The sequence below is a fragment of the Stegastes partitus genome, unplaced genomic scaffold (genome assembly GCF_000690725.1).
Source record: "Stegastes partitus isolate 25-593 unplaced genomic scaffold, Stegastes_partitus-1.0.2 Scaffold8, whole genome shotgun sequence".
NCBI classification, from domain to species: domain Eukaryota; kingdom Metazoa; phylum Chordata; class Actinopteri; family Pomacentridae; genus Stegastes; species Stegastes partitus.
Genome location: NW_007577739.1, coordinates 628,426 through 653,422, shown reverse-complemented (window position 1 = coordinate 653,422; position 24,997 = coordinate 628,426). Strand labels below are relative to the sequence as shown.

The 24,997-nt window shown below is 44.4% G+C and overlaps 1 protein-coding gene across 1 annotated transcript in view; it reads right to left on the bottom strand.

Annotated features, from left to right (window-relative positions):
• eml5 (EMAP like 5) overlaps positions 1-24,997 on the bottom strand; it is a 42,525-nt gene that overhangs the window by 14,079 nt on the left and 3,449 nt on the right. Inside the window, exons 2-20 of the mRNA XM_008283063.1 lie at positions 19,368-19,527; positions 17,176-17,274; positions 16,719-16,787; positions 12,067-12,252; positions 11,391-11,526; positions 10,084-10,285; positions 9,049-9,186; positions 8,673-8,929; positions 8,368-8,580; positions 8,117-8,284; positions 5,946-6,052; positions 5,723-5,841; positions 5,393-5,579; positions 5,097-5,202; positions 4,544-4,637; positions 2,584-2,684; positions 2,285-2,478; positions 1,397-1,508; positions 1,094-1,221 (exon numbers count right to left, since the gene is read on the bottom strand). Of these exons, the coding sequence (XP_008281285.1) occupies positions 1,094-1,221; positions 1,397-1,508; positions 2,285-2,478; positions 2,584-2,684; positions 4,544-4,637; positions 5,097-5,202; positions 5,393-5,579; positions 5,723-5,841; positions 5,946-6,052; positions 8,117-8,284; positions 8,368-8,580; positions 8,673-8,929; positions 9,049-9,186; positions 10,084-10,285; positions 11,391-11,526; positions 12,067-12,252; positions 16,719-16,787; positions 17,176-17,274; positions 19,368-19,527 (2,776 nt within the window). The remainder of the gene's footprint in view (positions 1-1,093; positions 1,222-1,396; positions 1,509-2,284; positions 2,479-2,583; positions 2,685-4,543; positions 4,638-5,096; positions 5,203-5,392; positions 5,580-5,722; positions 5,842-5,945; positions 6,053-8,116; positions 8,285-8,367; positions 8,581-8,672; positions 8,930-9,048; positions 9,187-10,083; positions 10,286-11,390; positions 11,527-12,066; positions 12,253-16,718; positions 16,788-17,175; positions 17,275-19,367; positions 19,528-24,997) is intronic.

The window sequence follows — 24,997 nt, the reverse complement described above, 5'->3', positions numbered from 1 at the left end:
GAGACGCAAGAAAATTAATTTAAATAGATAGTTACATGAATATAAATGGAATTATTCTTTATTGCATTGATGTCATTTACATTTATTGTCGCATCTTGTTGCCCAACTGACTCACTTTTTTTTCTTGTCCTTTCTTACATGCGCAACCATGTCAATATTAATAACACAGGTATAACGTGTATAATTATATTTTCCTCCCTTTTATAATTCCCCAATTTTTATTTCTCTTCCATTAATAGGTACCAGGATTCCTACATTCCAAAAACCATAAGTTGAGTTTTTATTTGGGTAACATAGTTAAACTGTTAGCCTCTTAGCTTTAGAACAAATGGTCAAGAACAACCTTTTGTTCTCTGATCAGTTGATCCCATCCATCACAAGGTGCAATGTAAAGGGCAGTCGATAGCATTAGCTGTCTGCCTACAGTCAAGGGAGCCTCGAAGACACTGCAGGACCACTTAACTAAATTAACAGTCTCCCACTGAGTGGCAGTAATTCATCAGTGCTTAAAACCGTTTCTCTGTAAATCTGCACCGGTAGGGTTGTAGGTTTTAGCCTATTAACAATACAACTGATACGCAGCATGAAGCATTGTATACTCTGTAGTACTTTAGTTAGTGCTTTTATACAAACCTTAAGGTAAGTTACAAAAAGAGAAGCATGGAATCCAGCATTAATTTTTACATCAGTTTACCATCTAGCTAGCCTCTGCTACACATTCATTTAAACACAATACAGACAATTAACTTGCATGTATAAGGAATCCATGGCACCAGCATTTTGTGACCTTGTTGTTGTTAGCACATTCAGTTACACTCCAACTTGAGAAATGTAAGGTCAAATCTGAACATACCTCCTGAGAAAAGGCTTTAAAAACAATCCTACAACTGTATGATTGTGCAACAGAAATATTGTTGCTGAAATTCTGTGCATCCTTGGAGGAAGTTCAACCTCAACTGTCAAGTTACAGACCCCGAACTCATCATCCTGCAGAGAAACTACCGTCCTCATGAATATCCTGTCTGAGATAGTGAAGTACAGGCTGAACCTGATGTACCGTGTATATCATCAGATGTGTTTTTCCTCTTCTTACCTGGACCAGCAGCGTGATGGGGCCACTCTTGTCCACCTCCAGGATCTCTCCGTTCTTGGTCCCCACCAGGATGTGGCCGTGGCCCAGAGATATGGCACGTATGGAAGGATTGTCCTCCAGGAGCAACCCTGCAGAGTTAACAGATGATAGAATGAAGCGGGAACCAGGACACAGGAGGCAATCTTCATTTCTGCTAAAAGCATTGACTGTTCTAAATGGATTTGCATTAAATGGTTGTTTTATGTCATTGGAGCAAAAGAAACGATCCGAGGAGAGAAATGGAGAGCTAAATGACCTTCCTACCTTTGGAGCCTGGAGCTAGGACCGCTCTCTTGATGGCGTAGGTCTTGAGGCATCTCTCAAACGTGTCATCCCACAAAGCTACAATACCATCCTTTCCTCCAGTCACAAATCCCTAAAGGCACAAGATATTGTCACGTTAATGGCTGCAAGTGTCTCCTGCTGACTGAACGTGCCGCTGCCAGAGCAAATGAAATAATACACGCTGCCAACAGTAGAAAGAAGAAGCACGGCTGCTATAGGTGGACAGTTATCACTGAGGAATCATCATCTAATATTATCATATTTTAAAATAATGATAGAATAAAAACATTTCCGAATTTGCAATGCCTGACACATACATTAAAGAGCCCAAATTATGCACATTTACAAGTTTATCATTTTATTCAGAGGGTACATTAAGATACGTTTGCGCATATTAATGTTGAAAAAAAAACACATTATTTCTCATATTTTGCATCACTAAAGCATCTCTTCTTGCCCTCTGTTCTAAAAAGCTTCATTTTAGCTCCTGTCTCTTTAAGGCCCCGCCCTCCTGAAAAGCCCAGTCTGCTCTGATTGGTCAGCTGGCTTAACACAACAGGAAATAACAGTGGACTGTGAGAAAGCGATGGCCAAACTTGCCACAAGGCAGTAACAGAGGAAAAGCCTTGACTTCAAACAAGGCCATTCAGACACATAAGGAATAACTCCCTTTTTAAGTTTGCAGATTTTTTACATGCACAAAAAAGGAAAGGACAAGCCCCCAAAATCATAACATGGGCTCTTTAACGTCAGGAAATTGCTTGAAAATTTCAATTTCAAGTAAAAAACACCATTTGAGTTAAGAAAATATATGTAAAAGAAGTTCTTGCTGTGCTGGAAAAAAAAGTTTTTCTGGGTCTCACACACCTTTTCTAGAGCGTGCATACTGAAAACAGGGCCGTCGTGAGCCTTGACAGTCTTCATCAGGAACATGTCCCTCCAGATGCAAATGTCCCCGGTACAGGTGCCTGAAAACACCATCTCCTCCGACCAGCCGTACACGGCACACATCATAGTCTCGGTCTTCCCCATGTTCCCTTTGCGCCCAATTAGACCACCACCTGAAAGGCGAGCAGACAGTCAGCTCACACTAAGATGTGTCACGGCTAAGCCAGAGTTGTGCTTGTTAGAGCCTGTTCTAGTCAACGGGAAAATATGGGACTCACCAGCTTTATGCCAGAACTTCATATGTTTCACACCAGCAGTGATGAGCTTGTCAGGCAGGTAGGGATTTATTTTCACAACAAATATCTTGTCCTTGCTTCCCCTGAAAAAAAAAAACAATTTGCACATCAGGAAATATGGACAAAAATGTTAAATTACTGTAGTTTTTTCATGCTCCTGCACACTTGAGATGTTTGTTGCTTATTCTTAAACTCTGGTCTTGAGAGAAACAACATTCAAGTCTTGGTAACGGCTCACGACTTCGGCTGTATTTTTATCGTTGGAGTGACGCGTACGTTTGGTCGTACAATATAAAGAGAAGGAGAATCCTGTATGGCGAACAAAAGCAGAAACATGGCTAACTTTCTGTTTGGTGTGTGATTACAATCGAGCTGGTGGCTCACGGTTAATCGACTGGATCAGCTTTGTGAAAATATGTTATTAAAAAGATGCTTCATTTTGTCATTTAATTATAACCGTGACACTGAGGGAATCTGAGTATTGATTTGGGCGGGCATTTTGTGGATTAAACCTTCAGTTTTCATTCACAATGATGAGTTCAGTGAAAGACAAAATATACAATAACAGCAACGTGACCGTAGCTTCTTCTCTTTTTATTATTTTGGCTGCAGGATACTTTTAAGAGTTTCGTTGTTTTGCTGGTCTCTATCTTCCTCATCTTTCCATCTCTCTACACCCTACACAGTCTTCAGCCTTTCTGTCTCATACCCACTCCTCCTCTGCCAGCTTAAGACGAGACAGTGGCACTGCACAAGCCAGACCCTGTCAGGCCCCATTTCCCTCTGTCCACCTCACTGCACTGCCCACCAGGGTCTGCAAAGGAGATTAGTGCTGCTCCAAGCTGTCCCTGAGCTGCAGCGAGACAACACGCCAGAGAGCAACCCGCAACGCTCTACTCCGAAGTAGCCGCGGGGGGGGAATTTCAACGGAGTAGACTAAATATGAACATCAAGTAGGACAAGCAACAAGGCAAAAGCTACGATATTTTGGGATGCTTTCCAGTTAGTTACTTCTGGCTCTTTCCGGTTCCCAGATTACACAACTTTGCCTGCTGTGAAACTAAAAAATCTGACATTGTGTTTTGGAGAACTTGACACCTCTCATGTTTTGAAGAAATTCATAATTCAAGTGCGGTAAGGTAATCCGCTTGCCCCGAATGTGCAAGCCTGGGGAGTGGGCCCCATATCTGGTCGCATGTATCGTTTACATCCAGACGCCATTTGCATTATTGTCTCTGGTGGTATAGGAAGTCTGTCGCACGTGTGTCAGCGTGGCCACGCTTAGAGCAGGGCTTCCTTTATCTGTAATGCACTTTTAAAAGGCAGCCTTTTATACGTGGTCTTTACTGCTCAATTTGCTTCAGACATCAGCTCACAGGTGCTGAGACTGTTTTCACTGTTCGCCTGGTATCGCTTTTTAATTATCATTTTTATTGCCTCATTTTTTTTGCAACCCATTTCCTTTTATGTCTTCTCTGTACCTGGAGACACAGTGCACAGGTGCATAAGACTGATTTTTTCTTAATACGTTTCCTTGTGAAAACAACATCTGAAATATCAAGTCGCCTTAACTCACCAGATTAATCTCCTTGTGGATGAATTAAAAGCAATTCTCTTTAATTAAGGATCTAAAGCAAAGGCTCTGGGGCAGACTCTAACCATTCAGACTCGGGCAGGGTTGAGAGGAGCAGCCTTGAAATCTAAAAAGGTAATTCCCCTTCTTTCCACTCCTCCATCAGTCATGCTGTCAGCCCTGCACAGCAAAGTGGCTTCAATTTAGCTCTCATCTATAAATGTCCATATTTAAACAAAAAAGAGCTCAAATGATCTTTAGAATTAACAGGGAGGTCTGTCAAGGCTTTGTGGGTGTTGGGACAGCAGCTGCTGCGTACTGAAAGGCTGACCTGCAGCCGTGTAAACACTGTAATGTAGATATACTCACCGCATGGCAGAGAGCTTCTCCCCCTTCCTCCAGTCCCACAGCACAATGGTGTGATTGTCGTCCAGGCCCACCGAGGCCAGACGTTTGCCATCCGCTGTCGAGGGGGAAAAAAGAAAAAAAAATCATTCACAGAGCGAGCCAGACTTCGCTTTGGTTCAGGGGGAAGTTTTGGCCCTCGTTAGTAACATGAAAGCATCTTGGTGGGTTTGATCTACGGCAGGTGAGTCACTGACACTGACATAAAGATCGCTGCCATGCCTGTATCTGGGGCCAATTAAGGATAGTGAGATGAACAGCTCTACCTCGACGCTGTCAGCCCACCGTGACTAAGAGACGGCAGAAATAGGTTTTTCGGCGTTGCCAGTAAATTGGGTGTCTTGTGAAATCACCCCTTTTCTTTTATGTGTGAAATATGTTTTTTGTTCCTCCGTGAAAGCCGTGGGTGTGGAAGCATTTGTCATAATAAAAGGTATGCTCTGTCAAATCTGTGCCGATAGGTGAGCTAAACCCAGCCTGGAAAAAAAACACACACACACAGAGCAGTGGGCGTTACCTGAAAAGTCCAGAGCACACACTCCCAGCTGGTGGAAACCCTTCAACACAGACATGGGCTTTAACGTTTCCGTGTCCCATATATGTATTGAGGAATCTCTGCCAACCTGCACAGAGAAAAAAACATCATTTGAACAATATCTACTGCTACAAATGAGAATTTTTGCTCAGATTAAGATGTAATAGCAAAAAATCTCCGGTCTTCCTGAGCTTCAAGGTTTTCTCAGGCTGTTTCTGAGGCCCCATACCCGCAGAAAAAAACCTTGAATATTTTATGTTGGTAGTCCTGGCAGCTACCTGGCCTGTTGCTACAAAGTCCTTCAGGGGGTGAATAGCCAGACAGAGGATGTCATCATCATGGCCCATGTAGAAACGCTGCGTGTTCTGTTGTCTGTTGTACACAACCCCTACGGCAGCTACGTGGTACACTATCTCCCCGGTCTGGGTGTAGAACAGGTTGCTCCTGCAATCGTAGCCCCTGTAGCTGCAGACAGAACAACGCATGGTGTAATATTTTGGAGATATTGTATTTAGTCCTCCTGCATGAAGAGACTTTCATCTTACAATGCAGGTGTGGCATGGAGTTGGAAAATGTTTTTTATTTATTATGCTGGTGAGCCGGCCTACCCGTGAATGAAATGCAGTTTCACTCCACTGCCGGGAGCTCGTTCTCTCTTCTTCATGGCCGTTGCTCGATGTTTCTCTTTGCACTGCTCTTTGAGCTGAGGTAGATCTTCTTTATAAACCTGGATGCATGTGGAAAACGTGTATTTACAAGCCGTTTAATAAGCCTTGCGATTTCACAGGAGACACGCTTAAAGAGGGAAACGTGTCAGTTTTAATCACCAACCTGTCGTCGATACGTGAGCTGTGTCTCCTGCTCAATTTCTGAATCCATCTCAGGTACGTCTGACTGATCAGAGTCTGACTCTTCGCTGTTGGAGTCTGCCAAGGTCTCTGCGGGAGGAAACAAGGTTACATCACAGCTCGCCAGTAAAATCCTCCCCTGCCTCTAAATCAGACAAATATCCTACTGCTCACGCTAAAAAAAACCCACACTGCATCCTGTTTCAGGGGGAGTGAGGGTCGATCATGTAATAATACTATGACATCTCCTATTTATTAGGCTGGCGTGCTTTACAGTGACAACGCTCAAGACAAATGTATAAAAACGCTGATGCAGCACAGCGAGGCCGTGCCAAGACAAGGCAATAAGCAGAACTGGCAGCTAAGGGCGACTACTCATAAGATCCATTAGGAAAATTAAAAGGAAAGGCAGTTAGTGTGTGGTTTAATTTCAGAGAGCACAACTGCACTCTGTCTTTGGAAAAATATGACTTTGAAATGACAATGCAATTATACTTCCCAAGCTTCATTCACTTTTATTGGATTTGTCTTAATTAATGAGATGGCCGTTCCTTCGCAGAGCTTTATAGAAATGATAGTTCGTTTAAAAAAAAAAAAAAGTACGCGACGGGAGAAATCTAGCACATTGCTCTCTGGTGGTTTCGTACATCAAGTTCATGAGGCTAGTGGGAGCAATATGCACATTATGTAACACCCGGCTACATTCATAAAAGCCCTCAAAATGCACGGTGATGCATTATTTCTTTTAATGGGGCGACATTAGCACCGTTAAAGCGACGGAAATAGTCCTCGCCGCAGACTGACACTAGAGGTACTTGCAGTAATAATTGAGTACATTTTGGAATACCACTCATGTCTGTGATGATGGAGCTGGAGCCGGGAGGTGAATAGCCTTGCTAAGCACAAACACCGGAAGCGCAGAGAAAAAGCTAACCTGGCTCTGTCCAAAGTTAAAAAAAAAAATATGCCCAGCAAGCGCGCCTCGTCCTGCCTGTCAAACTTGTCATTTTTATACTTTTGTTTATGCGAGCAAAACAAGGTTTAGCAGTGTTAGCAGGCCTGTGAGTAGAAGACAACACAACACTTGCTTGATTTCATTTGTGGTGCAGGGAATTAAATCCTCCCCCCAAACATCCATCTTATTGAAAGTATTAGAAAATAAATCACAATCTCCTGCACAACCTCTGGAGTCATTCACCTCATCAAATGTCCATGTGGTGAAGCACACATCGGTCTGACAAACAGATCTTTGTAGCATCATTCGGCTATTTGAAAAGACAGGCCTTCATTTCACAAATATGAAACATACTCTGACCTCGCACTGGTACGATGGAATTGAGAAGGTTCAAATTTCCAGACGATGAAGCGACTTGAGGTCAGACATTCTGAAACATGAAACCTACTGCACAACTAAATAGAAAATGTGTATCTTCTTTCTTCTGGTTCATATTTATTTGGATAAATAGCTATGTTTTAGAATATTTATACACGCTGCTGAGAGGGTGTTTTCAAGGACTGGTGATGTCAGTGTGCTTTGGGGAAATCTGCATCTAAGCGCGACGTCACTTTATGATTAATGTGCCTCGAGAAAGGTCTTGTGACCCAAACATCAACGTTTGAACGAATCCACACTATCAGCGGAGGTGGTATGTGTGTGTGTGTGTGCAGGAATTTACTTATCTTTATTAACCGTGGAGAGAGCCAAGCTAACTGTTCTCTGTTCTTCCGGTGTTTTTGAAAGCTTAATTTATCACCTTCTGGCTCCAACTTTATATTTACCACACAGGCAGGGGAGTGGTATTATCATTTACCTCTAAGTAAAACGACAAATGGAACTTATTTCTCCCCAAAAATAACCTTAGAAGTATTTAAACTGACTTTCCCGTCCACTATATTCCACTTATTCAACCTGGAGACTGAGACATCACGATTTCCATCAGGGTTCTACACTTAGCCTAATTTGATAATGTCTCGTTGGCAGGAGCCTCTGATTTTGAGAAATTAGTAATATCAGTAATGCAAGTCAGCATTAAAATGGAACACTGCAATATTCCTAAATGGATTGATGAGAAGTTTAAGCTGCATTTTTAGGGGAAATAAATCCCCACGTTACAGTAAGTACAGTGACATAATAGTGACTGGATATCACCTCACCTTGTGGTGCTATATGCAGAGCCTCTTTAGACTTTCTTTCGGGAACAAACTTCCACTGGAACACCGAGTGATCAGCGCCGCCGATCGTTATGATCCACTGGTAATCATGTGACCACCTCGCGTTGGTTATATGAGCTGAGTGGCCTAAATATTTTTTAAATTTTGCACCTGAAATCAAGAGGAAACACATCAGCGACACGATGCATGATTATGTCAGAACGTCAGCTCTGTTTTCAGTATCCAGTCTTTACCTTTTTTAACACAAGGGTATCGTAAAAGTTTGACCAGTCCGTAGTCGTCAGCCGTGACCAAGACTTGATTGTTAAAGTTGGCATCCACAGAGTTGATGTCATTGATGTCTGAGTACTTGGGCCATATTCCGTTAACTTCAGGGCCCAACACACACGTCCATGAAGCCCACTGTACCAGCTTCAGCTCCTCCCTGTTGGTCACCTCCTTCCCACCTCAACAAAAGACAGAAATATTTTATCTGAAAAAAGCAGCTCCTTGAAGAAACACAACTCATCTGGCAGCACAGAACTGTTCTCGTACTTACTTGGCATCCTGTAGAAGAGCCTCCTGCCGCTGCCGTCGTTGGTCTGCAGGTACTTGCTGTCCGTGGACCAGTCCATGTGCGTGATGAAGCTGCTGGAGCCGATGCACTCGCCCACTTTCTTGTACCTCTGCACAACGCCGTAGATGTCCACTGAGTTATCATTAGAGCCGACAGCCAAGTGAGCCCCATCGGGGGAGTACTTCAGCTCATGGATGGCCTCCTTCCTGTCCTTGATGTGCACCACCTCTGTCATATCTCTGGAGGGAAGCACACAAATGTATCTTGAATGAAGAGCTAAAATGGACACAGAATAATGGAGCCCTTCATTTCAGCAGGCATTCACTGAGGGATCAAAATTCCCCTTTTGTGTGCCCACCTGACTCTCAGAACGGTGAACGAGCCATCTTTCATCCCCAGCGCCAGGTGAATGCCATCAGTGCTCACGGCTGCACAGCGGATCGGCTCCTCCATGTTGCAGCGAGCTATCAGCGCGTGATCTATAAGGCTCCATATCCTTTAGACACAGAAGAGGAGGAAAAATGAAGAGGAAAAGCAGTAATGGGCTTACGCAGAATCACACAACCAGAGCAGAGGAGCAGCCTGCGAAATGGTCTGCCAAGATAATAATGAAAAAGCAATAATGTTTGTGGTCTTTTTCCTGTTATGAATTTGTTTTATGACTACACGCTGAGCATGCTTCATAACCGCATTTTTTTGCAGTAAGACCATAAAGGTTATCCAGTTTTTTAATCAAGTGTATGTTATATACTTCAAAAAAAACCAAAAAACAAACATACAGTCAATATAACATACAGACAGGTGACAAATTAAAGGAAAAACCTGAATCCTTGACCTCTACAGTGAGGAGATCCAGTGGCTCTGTTATGCTGTGGGGGACATTTTGCTGGCTTGGTTTGGGTCTATATGTCTCTTTAGAAGGAAGAGTCACTGCAGATCAATACAAATGGTGAGTGATCATCCTTATTCTATGATGAAACATTTTTCTCCTGATTGCGGGGAATCTCTTCCTAGATACCCCTCACCACATACAGGGTCACAGAGTGGTTAGACGAGTATAAAAATGACGTGAATCACATGCTATGGCCTTCACAGCCACAAGCTTTCAATACATCCAAACACCTATGGGAGATTGTGGACCAAAGTGTTTGATAGCGCGCTCCACCACCAACACCACAACACCACATGAGGGAATATTTTCAATATCCATCACTAGAGTAAAGAGTGAAGCCTAGTTGGTAGCACATGGTAGCCCACCCCTTACTAAGATCCTTTATATTTGGGTTTTCCTTTCATTTGCCACCAATCTGTACATACAAATAACATGACAGCATATGTGTCTCAGAAATTGCAAACACTCTTAGAACTACGCGGTCTAAAAGTGAAGCATCACCTGACGGAGCGGTCGTCGCTTCCTGTCATGGCCAGAGGCTTGGTAGGGTGCAGGGCCAGCGCCCACAGCTCGCCCTCACAGTGACCCTGCATGATGAGGAAGGGCTTGTTGCGGTCGTGGACCACCACCTCAAAGATCTCACTGTCCTGTGTGCCCACTAGGATGTGATCTCCCCGCCAGCACACACTGCGCACAGACAGCCCTGTCAAAAAGACACACACAAACCCATAATAAATGTCTAGCATCATTTAAAAAACAAACAAACATGCAAACATAAAAGCAGACAAACATTTGCCACTCATACAGCCATTATAAGAGACGCAACAGGGATAGTAAAGACAGGAGGTGATAATAGCCATCTGCAGGCTACCTTGGACGGAGGTTTTAACAAGAAATACAATGACGTGTTGTCAAGACGATCTTACTCGTGGTGATACAGCAAGAATAGAATGCAGGATGCATATGTTGTTTACATACAGTACTGTGCAAATGTTTTAGCCACTTTGGATGTTTTTTAGTTGTTGTTTTTTTATCTGTCATTCAACACCACCATCTGATCGGTCCTGGATTTAGTTTGCAGTGATACAACAACCTAATACAGCCAGAACTATCTTCAGCGACAAGAAGAACAACTTCTGATCTCAACATCATGGAGTCAGTCTGGGGTTACATTAACAGACAGAAAACATTGAAACAGATCAAGTCCACACAGAGAATAGTGAGAAATATTCCAAGATGCTGCAGGAACCTATCGGCCAAGTACCTTAAAAAAGTGTGCACAAGTGTACCAAGGTACACTGAAGGATGATCACAGCAGATTTGATTTAGTTTTTTCTTCTGTAAATCTGCACTTTATATTTAATTACATCTAGTAGCTAAATATAAAGTGCATCTACATTAAGTTCTTAAAACTTTTGCACAGGACTGTGAGTGAGAAACACATCCTTATGCGACGCAAAAACTGCAACAGAGCTTGGACTTACTAACAACAAGAGGAACAGCAGAACAATGTGGGGACTGCTACAAACAGACTGACATGGTTGATAACTCCGCCCTCAATGACATTACCCACCTCGGCTATTTTCACCTCTAGCTACTGTTAGGTCCGACATTACAAGTAAAGGAGATGGGGAAAAATAGAGAAGAAAGAAAATGTTAGTAAGGTGATAAGAACTGGGTCAAAGAATGGCTTGTTCTGTGCATTTACACAATTCTCACAGCACCTCAGCAGAACGCAATTTGGCCTGAAACCTTTCCGTGCTCAGATTAAAGGGAAAAAAAAGAAGAAGGAGGCGGTTGGACATTACCTTTATATCCCTGGTCTGTTTCCCTGAGATCAATGACAGTAATTGGTTTGAAGTTGAGATCCCACAGCCGGACGCAGCCGTCTCGGCCCCCGGTAGCAAAGCCCTCTTCACAGGCATTCATGCTGAAAATCCCTGACTGGAGGAAATGACAGGCTGTCAGTGAGGATCTGCACAATAAATGAGCAACGACAGAACCAGCCCCAGCTCCAGACCGCGTAGTGCTGCTGCTGCTCAGCCAGGCATTTGTTTAACAAGCCTTTCACAATTACAAACCTGCTGCTGTAGCCTCAAGATAAGACCAAACTGAGAAACAGGAGGTGTCATATTTGTTTTCATTATGACTGAAAAGCTCTACTGATGGGCTCATTTGTCTTGGAGGTACTGTACGCATGGAGGGGTGTCCTCGTTGAGGCCCCAGTGAGACGTACAAAAAGCAGGAGTGTACTGTAGTTATTATCCCCTCCCCCCTGGTCGCCCATCCCCTCACCCAGCTGTTGATCCCATAGATATCATTTAATCCTGTGGAGCAAAAGGCTGATCCTTTTCTGCTGAGCGGAATCAAATGAAGCCAGCATGGGTGCCTTCAAACTTGGTTAAGTTTGCTGGATGCTTGTATATGGTGCAGCAGGTGAGTATGCAAGAGCATCAAACCCCCCCCCTGAGCACGGGAACTTACCCCATGAGCTCCTTGCACCGTCCTCATCAGGTTGATCCCTTTCCACACGTAGATGTCCCCGTTCAAGGCACCCGAATATGTGACTTCGTCCTTGGCGCAGGCGAGGCAGAGGATGGTTTGGAGATCCCCCGTTTTGCCAAAAACACCACGTTTGGGCGTGAGAGCATTACCGCATAAGCTCCAAAACTGCAAACACAAACAGCAAGAGTGAAAGAGTATGGTGGCTAATAATCCCCTGTGTAATCCTGTCCTGAAAGAGCAAATGGATAATTATGGAGTATTTGGAAACGACAGAATGAAAATCATCAAGTCATTTATGGTCTGACACACACACACACACACACACACACACACACACAGACTGACTCCAATAAAAAAAAAAAAACATGCACAGAGACCTTGACAGAGAGCAAAGTCAAATTCAAATGCGCCCCCCGACCACCTCCCCTTCCTCTGCATGTGATACTGGGGACTCTTGCTGGGGGTCAGTGCTGTAACCACCTGATCAGCATGCACAGACACAGACACACGCACGCATACACGCAGGCTCATTATTTATGAACAAGGTCATTGGGATGCACGGGCATGGCCTCGTCTGAGGGCTAAATCCATCAAACGGACGAGGAGAGAGCGAAAGAGAGACGCTCTGTCTGCATGGAGATGAGATCACAGCGAGAAAGCTCAGGGAGGGCGTCTCGAATGCTGAGACACAGCCGTCGGCACGTGAAACCGAGACGCACTCGTCACCGGCACGCAGCAGGAAAATGACAGGCTGAAAACCCCTTTTTCTGACCTACCTAAAGGAGGATTTACCTCCACATCGGCTGGCATTCGTGTCATTGCTGAAACATATTTGAAGTTAAACCACCATGGATACAGGTGGTGACACGCCGCTTTTTGATTAATGTGTGGATTTGTTGGTAACAGAGCGAACAAATGAGCTCGTTGACAGCGACGGCCTGTCACACGCTCACTAACACCCATCGTCCTGACCGATAGAGCCGCTGCGTGCTAACAGGAGGGATCGATTATCAGAGACAGGCATCACAGGCTCAGATACAGCCCTGCCATCGAACATCCAAGGCTTGTACACACCTAAACAGAACAGGACTTTTGTGTTTTTTATTGTAAAACCCTGAGCTCCTAACTGAGATTTGAGTATTTGCATGTGAGCTTACACGTGGGGTCGGGGCTGAAGGTTAAGCAGTGAAGATCATAGGTGTGTGTGTGAGTGTATGTGAGTGTGTGTGTGTGTGTGTGTGTGGGAGGAATCTGGGACAGCGTATATGCAGGTTGAAGTGTGTCAAGCGCTGGTATGTTTAAGGGTTGGTGGTGAAAGCGGGTGGGAGGGGGTTTCGGGGCCACGCCTGTTGCAGAGGCAACAGGGATGGATGCGTCGTGACTGCACAGCCCTCCCTGCCCGCAACTGATAAGGCAGCGAGGCACGGGCACGGGCTAATCCCTTCGCTGGTGAATTACTGAGAGGAGACGGGATGCTGGAGGGGTTTGTGACGAGGCCACGAGCGGGAGAGAACGGGGGAGAGGGGGGAAGAGCACGCTAGAAAGGTGGAAACTGAGAGGTGGAAATCAAGATCGAGTTAACAGCCTTCTCTGAATATCATTTCTTAAAAGTTCCTCCAGAGATAGAAGAAAGAAGCTTCCCCTCTTAAGGCAGGATTAGCAGTGTGTCATTAGCTGAGCTACCTCCACCATCACTCCAAGGAGAACCTTCTAAATGTAATTAACACAGAAAAGGTGATGTAACTCATCATCAGCCGCTGTGCCGCTCCACCCCGCTCGCGACATCCCCTCTTGCCAGACAACAGTGACCCTGAGTGGTGTCAGAGCGCTAACTGCTACGCTAACAGAGGTCAATCGTTTGACAGCTTGCTGGGAGGACAAAACTAAATGACTGGCCGGTAGCTTTGCTGGAAGCACATCTCCTCAAAGCTGCTGTCATCCATCCACAACATGTCAAGCTCCAGCTCCACTCCGTGCCAATTTATGGTCCACGAACACACAAACCATGTGAGAGCTCTGGCTCAGACACAAACACACACTTTCTCTTCCTTAAAGGATCATTTAGCTCCATAATGGCACATCAGGTCATCCTGACACTTTTGCTGACCATTTCTAAAAGCATGAATACACTTTTAGATGTGTATTTTTTAATGCACATCTTGTGGTTTCTATTAATTTCTGAGTGGTGTGAAAATGTATTGGTGGACCATCATTGCCGGCGTTATTCTTTTGTCAGTGTTCCATTGTTATGAGAGGATAACACAGGTAATTCACTGACTTGATGAAACTGGATATTTTATTCTTTTTTCCTGTTCATAAATTCACAGATTTAGTTTTTAAAAGTCTTTTTTACTTATTAACATGTCCATACAGTGTTTTCAATATACTGAAAGCCGCACCACGAGCGAAATAGGACGCCTTAGTTGAGCATTTCCACCGTGAACCTGCATCGTGTACCGATGACAGTCTCAAAAACATGGATTCAACCAGGCAGGGTTTAACGTGTAACAAGCCTAAAGAAGTAATCTGGTCAACTTTGAGGGTGGGGCTTTCTGTATCGTTATTCGTCGTTGTCTGGATTAAACATGTATGGCTGAATTAATCCAATATTACAGCTTGCCATTGTGTAGCGTAGAGTAGCTGTACAGCGTTTGAGCCGGTGTGCTCGAGCTGCAGCAAGTAGTAGAACGGTGGGTGGAGACAGAGGTACTGATTACACAGATGTTCCACACATTCCAAAGTGTACAGTTTACATCGAAGCCACCTTAAGGCATGAAGAGATCATGTTAATGGATAAACTTCTACAGCACGGGTGTCGAATCCTGGTCCTCAGGGACCGCAATCCTGCATGTTTTAGATGTTTCCCTCTTCCAACACACCTGATTCAAATGATCAGGATCGTTATCAGGCTTCTGCAGAGCTTGATGATGAGCTGATCATTTGAATCAGGTGTGTTGGAAGAAGGAAACATCTAAAACATGCAGGATTGCAGCCCTCAAGGACCAGGATTGGACACCCCTGTTCTACAGAGATGAGTTTTTAGGGGTTAAATCGAGACGTGAAGATCGATTTAAAAGCTAATTTAATTCTGAGCCGGCTTAGCAAAATGGTGACTGTAAGTGTACAGGTTGTGGTAAATTATCTTCAGAAGGGGTAAGAGATTGCAAAATAAATCAGAGGGGTTTGTTGGAGAAGATCTGCACAAAAAATGTTTCTGAAATTTAAAAATTCTATAATTTTACAGATTTTCTATTAACGTTAGCGGTTTGTCTGGTAAATTACTGGATGATTTAACTTCTCCGGCCTCAAAAAATTACGTTGATTATGTGTTGCAAGTATATTTAAAAGAGGCACAAGACAAACAGATTGGAAGCCGCTGGGCTACAACATGCAAAACCAGTGATGGCACAGACTCCAAGCAGCCCAGACTCAGGCAGTGGGAAGATGAGTGACAGGTGTGGTATTTGTGTGTGTTTTGGGTGGCTGAAAAGGAGCAAACTAAGGTCTGAGTTGTCCTGAACAAATCCAAAACACAAACCAACAAAATGAGGAGCAGCATGAGGAGGGACGCGTCCTCGTCACAGGGGTTGTGTTTTCCTCAGCCTGCTAGTGAGTGGATTACTGGGACTAAATCTCCTGGATGCTCTGAGTGCTATAATCGCTGAGCGAGCACAGGCCGGGGGAGCAGATGTCACATGGTCCGCAGGGTGAAGGCTGGGGAATTATGTGGGACAATTGCTGGATTGCCTTGGCATCAGAAAACCAGAGCGGAGGAAAGCTGGAGGAGTAGGAGGGGAAGGACTGAAGGATTCAGCGGGGACCGGGGCGGGGACCAGGGTGTTTCTGTGTCGCGGCGGTGGAGGAAGAGTTCAGGAGGAGGGAATTACTACGAGAGAGGAGGCAGGTCAAGCTGGATTGAGAAGAGGGAGTCATCAGTGAGATGCTACGGCACGGAGAAATACGTACAGTAGGCTTAGCCGCGGCCCCTCCCCCCCTCGACTGCATCAAAACCATTTAAGCGTGCTGCAATGTTTAGCCTCGCCGGGCCAGGGGGCATCCTTCCTATCTGAGCGCGATTCATTCTTTTCCCAGTGTTTTGGAAATAAGCCTCCTCCGTGGCTCCGAACACTATTACATCTCCCGAGGGAAGGCTTGGTAAAGACACCCTGCATTAACTCATTGAAGATTTATGAGCACCACTCTTCTGTGAAAAGAAGTGATAGAGATAGGCCTGGAACGGGAAGCGAGCACAGCTGCAGTTTGTACAGTGGAGGGTGTTTCAAAGCTGAATGAGGGGGTAGCAGAGTCATGGTCCCTCATAAAGAGACACTTTTTACCCCCTCTGCAGTGCACATTACTACAAATTTGAGTGTAGAGACTGTGAGTCATTGCCTGTCCTACTTATGTTAAGTGTCTAATAACCATGGACTAAAGTGAATTTGCATAGATCTATTTTAAGGCGTTGATATGGCCGTGACGATAAAGCAGAGGCGGCAGGGAAGAAAGGGGCACGGAGCCACCAGATTCTTCAGACTTCCTAAAAATCATAATCTGTGTTCAGATATTATGCAAATGAAGCAGAGAAAAAGTGAAATATGCTGCACTTAAAATGACCGGGAGAAGGGCCGTACCTTGATATGTTTGACACCGCAGCTTACAAGCTTGCTCGGCTGGTACAAATCCCACGATATGTCAAATATCTGCAAGGGAGGGGAAAAAAAACAAAAAACACAATGCAATAAATGTTAACTGGAACATAAATACAGCAATATAACAGCTGAAATCTTGACTTTGATTAGTCAAATTTGCAAAAAGGAAGAAATTACAAGAAAATCTGTGTTTTCGCTGCTTATGTTACAAAGCGTGTGGGGGCTGCATCAGAAAACAACAGCTGCCTGTATTTCATCTTTTTAAAAATCCTTTTCATTAGCCGTGCGCCCTCTTAGACGGGCTCTGGAAAGCTCACAATCAATCAGGCCTAACTTGTTTATGTCCCCGTTGGGCAGGCGCTCCATCCTGCGTTTATAGCTAATTGAGGCGGTCGATTCTGGGCTTGCGACAGAGACTGGGGAGGAAGAAAGTGTTTACCCTGTCTGTGTGACCGGGAGCAGCTGCCAGAACCTTCCCTCTCCTCCAGTCCCACACGCAGATTGTGTTTTTCGAGTCCAAGCCCACGGACACCAAACACTGCAAAAGAGAGAAAAGCACTCGCATCACAGATTGAACGGACTCTGCTCTGTTGCACTAATCACTGTGAAACAAACTTAGCTACCTCCGCTGCGGCATGCTCGGCCACAATGAAAGGGCTAATAATGGCTACGGAGCAGAAGAGAACAGTTGTCCGGCCCCTGGCACTTCCAGTGAGCGCATTTGAGTGCTTTCGCTGGAGGAGCCTCCTATAGCTGACTGAATGAGTAGGCAGCAGCAGCAGCAGCAGCAGTGGCGGCGGCAGCAGCAGCAGTGGAGCAGAAGAGAAGAGAGCTGCTCTCATGGAAATCCTCCACCGCTCTGCAACTCGCTTTACATGGCAGAGGATGTCCTCTTTGATCCACTGCTGAATCAGTGTTTGGCTTTGGATAGAAGTCTCTGGTGAGGCCTTTGTACAGTTTTAACTTGTATTTAAAAAAGGTTGTGTTTTTTAATCATCAGCAAAGAGGCGCAGTGTGACGAAACCCGGTGAAACAGGGGGAGAAGGTTGAAAAGTGCATCCGAACTTGAGCGATTTAAGCCATGCTTGTAGCTCGACGGATGACTTGACCATCTCGACAACTACTGGATGGGTTACTGTGACGTTTTTGGGCATTCGTGGTCTCAACACAATGAATTGGAATGGCACATCTGGCTTTGGATGGAATACCATGAAAAATATTGTGATAAAATTTCGTTTTAAAATCATAATAACCTTGGTGACCCCTTAAACTAGAGCCAAATTGAATTTAGGACTACAACCAAACATGAAATTCATCAACCAACTCTGTTAAATTAAGTACTAATTAACAAACTAAGATGCTTAATGTGGTAAACACTGTACCTGCCACGCACTATATTATCCTGATGACATTAACGCTGTAATTATGGCTGAACGCTGCTGTTAGCGTGGCTGCTAGCATGGCTGCTCACTCCTAATCTCATTTAGAGTTCATTAGGGCTTCATGTGGAAATATTCTGCGCAGTCATGTGTTCAAACTGGTTTTTACTCGAGAAATAAGTATAAAAATTGAATTGTTAATGTTAAATGCAGCTTCAACCACAGCACAGTGCGGCATGTAGACAACAACAAGAATGAACTAAGGTCATGAGTTTTTGTAGTCTTTGTTCCAGACAACACAACCTCAGCTCGCACTGAAACATCTAGAAGAGACGTCTCTCACATCATTTTATATCGCTTTAATAGATGAACGGCACCAGGGATTCCTCTGGATTGTCCTGAGTTTAGCTCTGACTTCCTCTGAACCAGGAAGGGAAGAGATGGAGAGTAAATAGAGCCGCTAAACTGAGAAGCGTTGGAGCCTCCTCTGGCTTCAAACACTGTCACTTTCCATCTAAATCCCCAGCTCTCTACCCGAGCAGGAAAATAGCACAGGGTCATCTCCCTGTCTCTTACTGCAAAATACAGGATGTATAACTCCACTCGGAGCGCTCCTACGGGAGGAAGAGAGAGACGTGCAGAGATAAAAACCTAGCGATGGTTCCGTACAGTATTGATTTTCGTAGTCCAAATCAACATTAGGTGGAGGCTGCAGTGTGTAAACATTAACTGGTGGCAAGTCTGCAGAGAGCCGGAGAAGACGATAACATGAAAAGGCTAAAAAGGAGGTTGCTTGGATGTGTCAGTGATTAAAAAAAAACAATATATCGCTGGGATGTCATCCTGTCGCTTATTTTCGCATGAGTGAAGTTCTTCCCACTTTAACATTTCCCAGCTGCTGTCACACTCTGTGATTCAATTTTACCAAACGGTGCAACTCACTGTTTTTCTGTGAAATCTTCAGAGCCGAGCATGTCTCAGTGCCGTTTTCCAGCTAAAATTGCTAGAGCAACTGCAAAGGTGTCATTTAGAAATTCCACCCTGCAGGTGAGCTGCAAGACGCCCGTCGCCACACAGCTCAATCTGAACTGATCTGGTGACACTCTCAGCTTCGTCTAAGTTCTCGGGAACTAACACTTTTTGTGAAAAACACTGAGAAAGAGTGCAAAGATTTAAACCACGGTACCACGGTTTGTGTTACACCGTGAAAGATTCTTCCTGTCATTTTAAATCAGCATTATCACAACTGTACCTGTCCCTCAAGGTCGAAGGCAAGGCAGGCGATGCCGTGTGTGTGCACATCCTTGAGGATGGACACAGTCTGCACAGTGTAGGAGTCCCATACGCAGATGTAAGGCTCCTTGCCCACCTGTCCTGTGGCCACCAACACACGCTCCGGATGCAGCGCTAGACTGTACAGACAGAAAGAGGGAGAGGAAAACATCTGGTTAGCTTTGGAAATTTGCGTGCCTGCATGTGTGTCTGTGTGTGCCGAGGGCGGACGAGGGATTCACCCTCCCAGCTGAAACCACTGGGATGAGATGAACACATTAAGTCTGAATGTGGACGCAGAGGGGCAGCTTGACGAGGTGACATGGTTCCATTAACTCAGTCATGCTCAAATGCGCGCACACACACAGCCTGGATTCATGCATGCCTGCAGGGCGTTCGCAGAATATAAAAAGCAATATTGATGAATTTGTGCATCTCTCTGCATTTCAGTTCATTTCCCCAGCATCCCCCGAACTATTCTCTGCCTGTTTCACCTTTTCTAATTCATCTGGGGTTTCCTCGCATCACCGGGCATATGTTTGTAACACCGTTACATAATGCCCCCTCCCCTCCACTTGTACCTCCCCCCACCTACAAGCATTCCCACTCTACAGCTGAGCAACAGCCTGCTTTCTAAAGCTGTCACTCCCTCCTCCTGCACCACCCATCCCTTCAGCAGACCCCAGTCACGTTCCGAGCAGGCCTGAGTGAGTCACTGGGCGATTCTTCCTCTCGCCTTGTCCTGGCCTATATATTCTGTGCTGCGACGGAGCTCCCTCTATTATAATCAGACAGCCTGTTTTGCCAACTGCTCTCCAGAATTTCTAATCCTGCCGTGTATTTAGACAGCAGGCCGCAGAAGCTTCACGGGTCGGGCAGCATCAACCTGCTGAGTCAAAGCAGCTCACGACAAACGTTCCACTTTGGCTCTCTCAGTGTTTCACCTCCGTCGCCCACTCCTCCCCGTCTTTCTCCTTGAAAGTTTTCAGTCTGACTAGCGACGCTTCATCTGCATTCGCCGTCATCGTGGACTTGACAAAGCTTGCTGGTGTCTCTGGAAGCCGGAGTGGGTTAGATGTGACAGGCCTGATCTTCGTCCTCCCTCGGCCCTCTCTGCTCTCCCATCGCCTCTGCTTCGCCACCTTCTCTGTTGAACCTCTCTCCAACCTGGCACAATTTCTCTTCTTACTTTTTATGAATTATATAATCAGAGCAAAGCGGCTAAAAATAGCAAGTCAGAGGAAAAAGGGAAAAAAAAAAATGATTGGAACACTTTGAGATGCAGACAGACACAGCAGAGAAAAACTGCTTCGGTACGACCAGGTAGTGCAACAGAAAATCTGTCTGGTTTGACACCGGAACCACATAAAACACTACAGAATAAAACTCAGCCCAAGAGTGTTTTCATATGGGTGGTGTGGTTATGTTACCGCATGTAAAACAAATGCAGTGTTTACGCCAGCTACGACACTACTTCACTTACATTTCTGCCTGCTGAAGAGCTTGCTAAATGCCATCACTAATGACTTAGCCTGCAGTGCATTGCCACGGTTCTCCTGTTTGATATAGGCTACGGCTGTTTGATGACGCTGCCTTCCATCTGCCAGTGCAAAACTAGCAAATACTGCAGCAATTAAACAGCTTGTTTTCATGTAGATACGAGGCAAATAAACAGCCTCGGGAGTTGACTTCTCGCGGTGAAGATGCTGAGATGCGGCGCAGGAGAAGTCAAAGGACGACTAAACACGTAGAAGGACGCGTGGCACGAGTGCACCCGTTGATCTACTTCACACGCAAATGCACAAACAGAAAACAGCATCTATTTCTGGCGCGTGAATAGAGACGGACGCAGTATGATAATAAATCCTCGTTTTAAGGTGAGCTCTTGAGACACATTCTCCAGCAGTGGTTTTCTTTGTCTGATTTTTTTTTTGGCTACACTGGATTAAAAAAAAAAAAAAAAGAAAGCAGAGGATTAGCACATTTCAGAAGGTCCATACAGTAGAGGGATATTTCCCAGGATGCTGCAAAGTGTTTTTAATCCAGCTGCCAGCTCCAAAAACTAAAAATAGAGTAGCTAAAACTAAAGGAAGCAGCAGGTATGTACAGTAGTAGCTGAATGGATTTAGAGAAAAGGACAATGGCACGAGCAAAGAGCCTCTGACAGAATATTAAACGATTTTCCAAAATCGTTTAGTCCTCAAAGACTTTGTAAAAATTCTAAATCAATGGTTCTGTGTCCCGAAGCTGGTAGACACAGGATTTTAATTGTAGTGTTTAATCAGTTAGCTGATGAGTCAATCAACAGAAAATTAATGGATTAAATACATATAAATAATCTATGAAGGAAAAAATGTAGGATTTTTGCTGATTCAAGCCTCTCAAGCGTGAGAAATTACAGGTTTTTCTGTTTTATATAACTGCTATTAAAGATCTTTGGATTTTAGCCAGACACTTTAGGCTCTTTGGGCCTTTTTTTGACTCTTTTGACAGATTTTAGAAAGCAAATTATTAGTCAAGGGCTCCAAAGGTGGAGCGGTGGTTAGCACCGTTGCCTCACAGCAAGAAGGTCGCCGGTTCACATCCCGGTGAGGACACCCGGGATCTTTCTATGTTCTCCCCGTGCAGCGTGGGTTCTCTCCGGGTGCTCCGGCTTCCTCCCACACAGTCCAAAGACATGTTGAGGTTAATTGGTGATTCTAAATTGTCTGTAGGTGTGAATGTGAGTGTGCTTGGTTGTGTGTCTCTAAGTGTAGCCCTGTGATAGACTGGTGACCTTTTCTTCACCCTGAGTCAGCTGGGATAGACTCCAGCCCCCCATGACCCTAGTGAGAATTAAGCGGTGTATAGACAATGGATGGATATTGCTGTTTGTTCCAGCCCTAAATAAATACATCGTCATAATACACATCCTTATTAAACAGTAAATATCTCCTGAAACATGAGATATGTTGACAAAATCCTGTATGTGCACTTTAAAAATTGACGTATTTAGTCAGACCTATTGCGATGTTCATATTAATCACAGTTCCTAAATGTAATAATCAAGAGCTTGGCGTCACTGACATTAGGCTGTTTTTTATTGAGGGTAAAGTGAGGATAAGAAGACCTTATCCTTGTACGTAAAACATTTATTACACCACTTAAAACTGTCTGGGAGTATTTTTTTTATTCTTTTTAAATCCCAGTGACAACAGTGCTGAATCATGCCATTGTGCTAAGTAACTATACTAAACTCTGGAGGATCTTAATTGAGTCAGACACATGTGCTCTTTGGAGACCAAGCTTCCTTTCACAGAGCGGCCTGGCAGCTACTCACACACCGTGAGTGTATTTACATGAGCACCAGCATCTTGGCTGTGACGACAGGTTATGGTGGGGATTTTTGGATATCCTGGTTATGTGTGCAAACATCTGGATAAATTCTCATCCTGGTTTTAAGAAAGCTGGAAATAATACCTGTACTATTCTGATAGAAAATAGGACACTGGGGCGTGATAGTGAGAATAACTCTGCAATGAGGGATACCACGTTTATAATGCTCCATGTAAATATCCTGCTCGTGATCACAGCTCAAAACTGGGATGCTAATGTGCATATATATAAGTCACACTGAGAGAGTGTATAAAAAATTAAGAGGCAAAAGGAAGCAAGCAGCCGTGCCAGCAGCAGTAAAGGTTACTGGTATCGTTTTTTTTTCCAACAGTCTTCAAATTAGACTTTCTATTTCTTCCTTGTGGATAAAAATTTGTAGATCCAAGCTAAGCAACACAACATCAGCACCAACTGACGCTCTACTAAGGATGGAGTCTGCAGAAAAATAACATTTGAGGAAGAAGATCACCACAATCCATTCAATAGAAGCAACACCGGGAGATGTGAATCATATATTAGCTCTCATTGTCAACAGCCTGAAAATACATCCTCACACACTCACCTACTATATCAATCACTATACACAAGGCTTTAATTTGTAGAATAGCAAAAGTATTTAAATAAACTATACAGCCTGTAAGTTAAACACAGAATAATGGCAGCACATGGTTATCAGTTTTCTACTTTCTGACTTTAACAGAGTGCATTCACACCAGTAGCTCACACTGTTCACACATGTGAGACTCTTCTCAGCAAACCTGACACATTTACTGTATGAACCCTGCAGCAGCGTTGATAGAAATTTACTCACCGCATCTCTTTGAAACTCACTAAAACAAGACCTGCCTCGGGCTGTCATCTATAATCTATACCTCTGGCTGTGCTCTAACATAAAGTTAACAAGGTATTGTAATGGGAGACAGCCTGTTATTCATGTGTCCATAACGCCCTCTCATTATCTCCCACTATCATATTAAAAACATTAATTGGCAATGACTCTGAATGACAATAGAAAGGATCCTTGTGTTGAGGCAGCTGTGATTAATGACGCCAAAGGGAGAGATTGCTCTTTTGTCGTTTGGTTGAGTTGAAGGCTTTAAAGGAGTCAGAGGAGGTGAAAGTCTATATTATTTTACAGTGTTTCTTATTATAGATAATCACATATTTTCTACCTAAAGGACCATCAGAATACGTCAGCTTTGTGGGTTCCCAACTCCTGGCCTGCAGATCACTTTAATACGTGACTTTACAAAATGCTCCTTTGAAAACAAATGACAACAGCAACATCCATCCATCCATTATCTATACACCGCTTAATCCTCACTGGGGTCATGGGGGGTTGGAGTCTATCCCAGCTGACTCAGGGTGAAGGCAGGTTCACCTGGACAGGTGAACCTACACTTAGAGACAGACAACCAAGCACACTCACATTCACACCTATGGACAATTTAGAATCACCAATTAACCTCAACATGTTTGTGGACTGTGTTGGAGGAAGCTGGAGAACCCGGAGAGAACCCACGCTGCACGGGGAGAACATGCAAACTCCACACAGAAAGATCCCGGGTGTCCTCACCGGGACGCTAACCGGCGACCTTCTTGGTGTGTTGCTAAGCACTGAGCCACCTTGCAGCCCTCATCAATATTCAATTTTCCTAAAGTTACAAAAGGAGTGCCACAGGGCTCAATACGAGGTCCTCTTCTGTATACATTCCACATAAACTGCATAAGATCTTCGGTTAGTTACAGCTCTATTTATTATTTTGTTGATGACGCTCTATTGGCAAAGCTTTGTCTAATTTAACGTCTGATTTTTTTGGTAATTCAAAAAGCTTTGGTTGACTTTAAGCGTTTATTAAAGCCAGATAAGACAAATTACATCCACTTCACCAGATTCCAAATGGAAAAAAACCTTGTTACCGATATAATTACTGGGACTCAAATTTAACAAGTCCTTTGTTATAGGTACATGAGTACCAAGCACACTCACATTCACACCTACGGACAATTTAGAATCACCAATTAACCTCAACATATTTTGGGACTGTGTGGGAGGAAGCCGGAGAACCTGGAAAGAACCCACGCTGCACGGGGAGAACATGGAGACTCCACGCAGAAGGACCCCGGGATGTCCTCACCGGGACGCGAACCGGCGACCTTCTGGCTGTGAGGCGACGGTGCTAACCACCTCTCCACCTTGCAGCCCCAACAGCAACATAAATTACGATAAAAGAT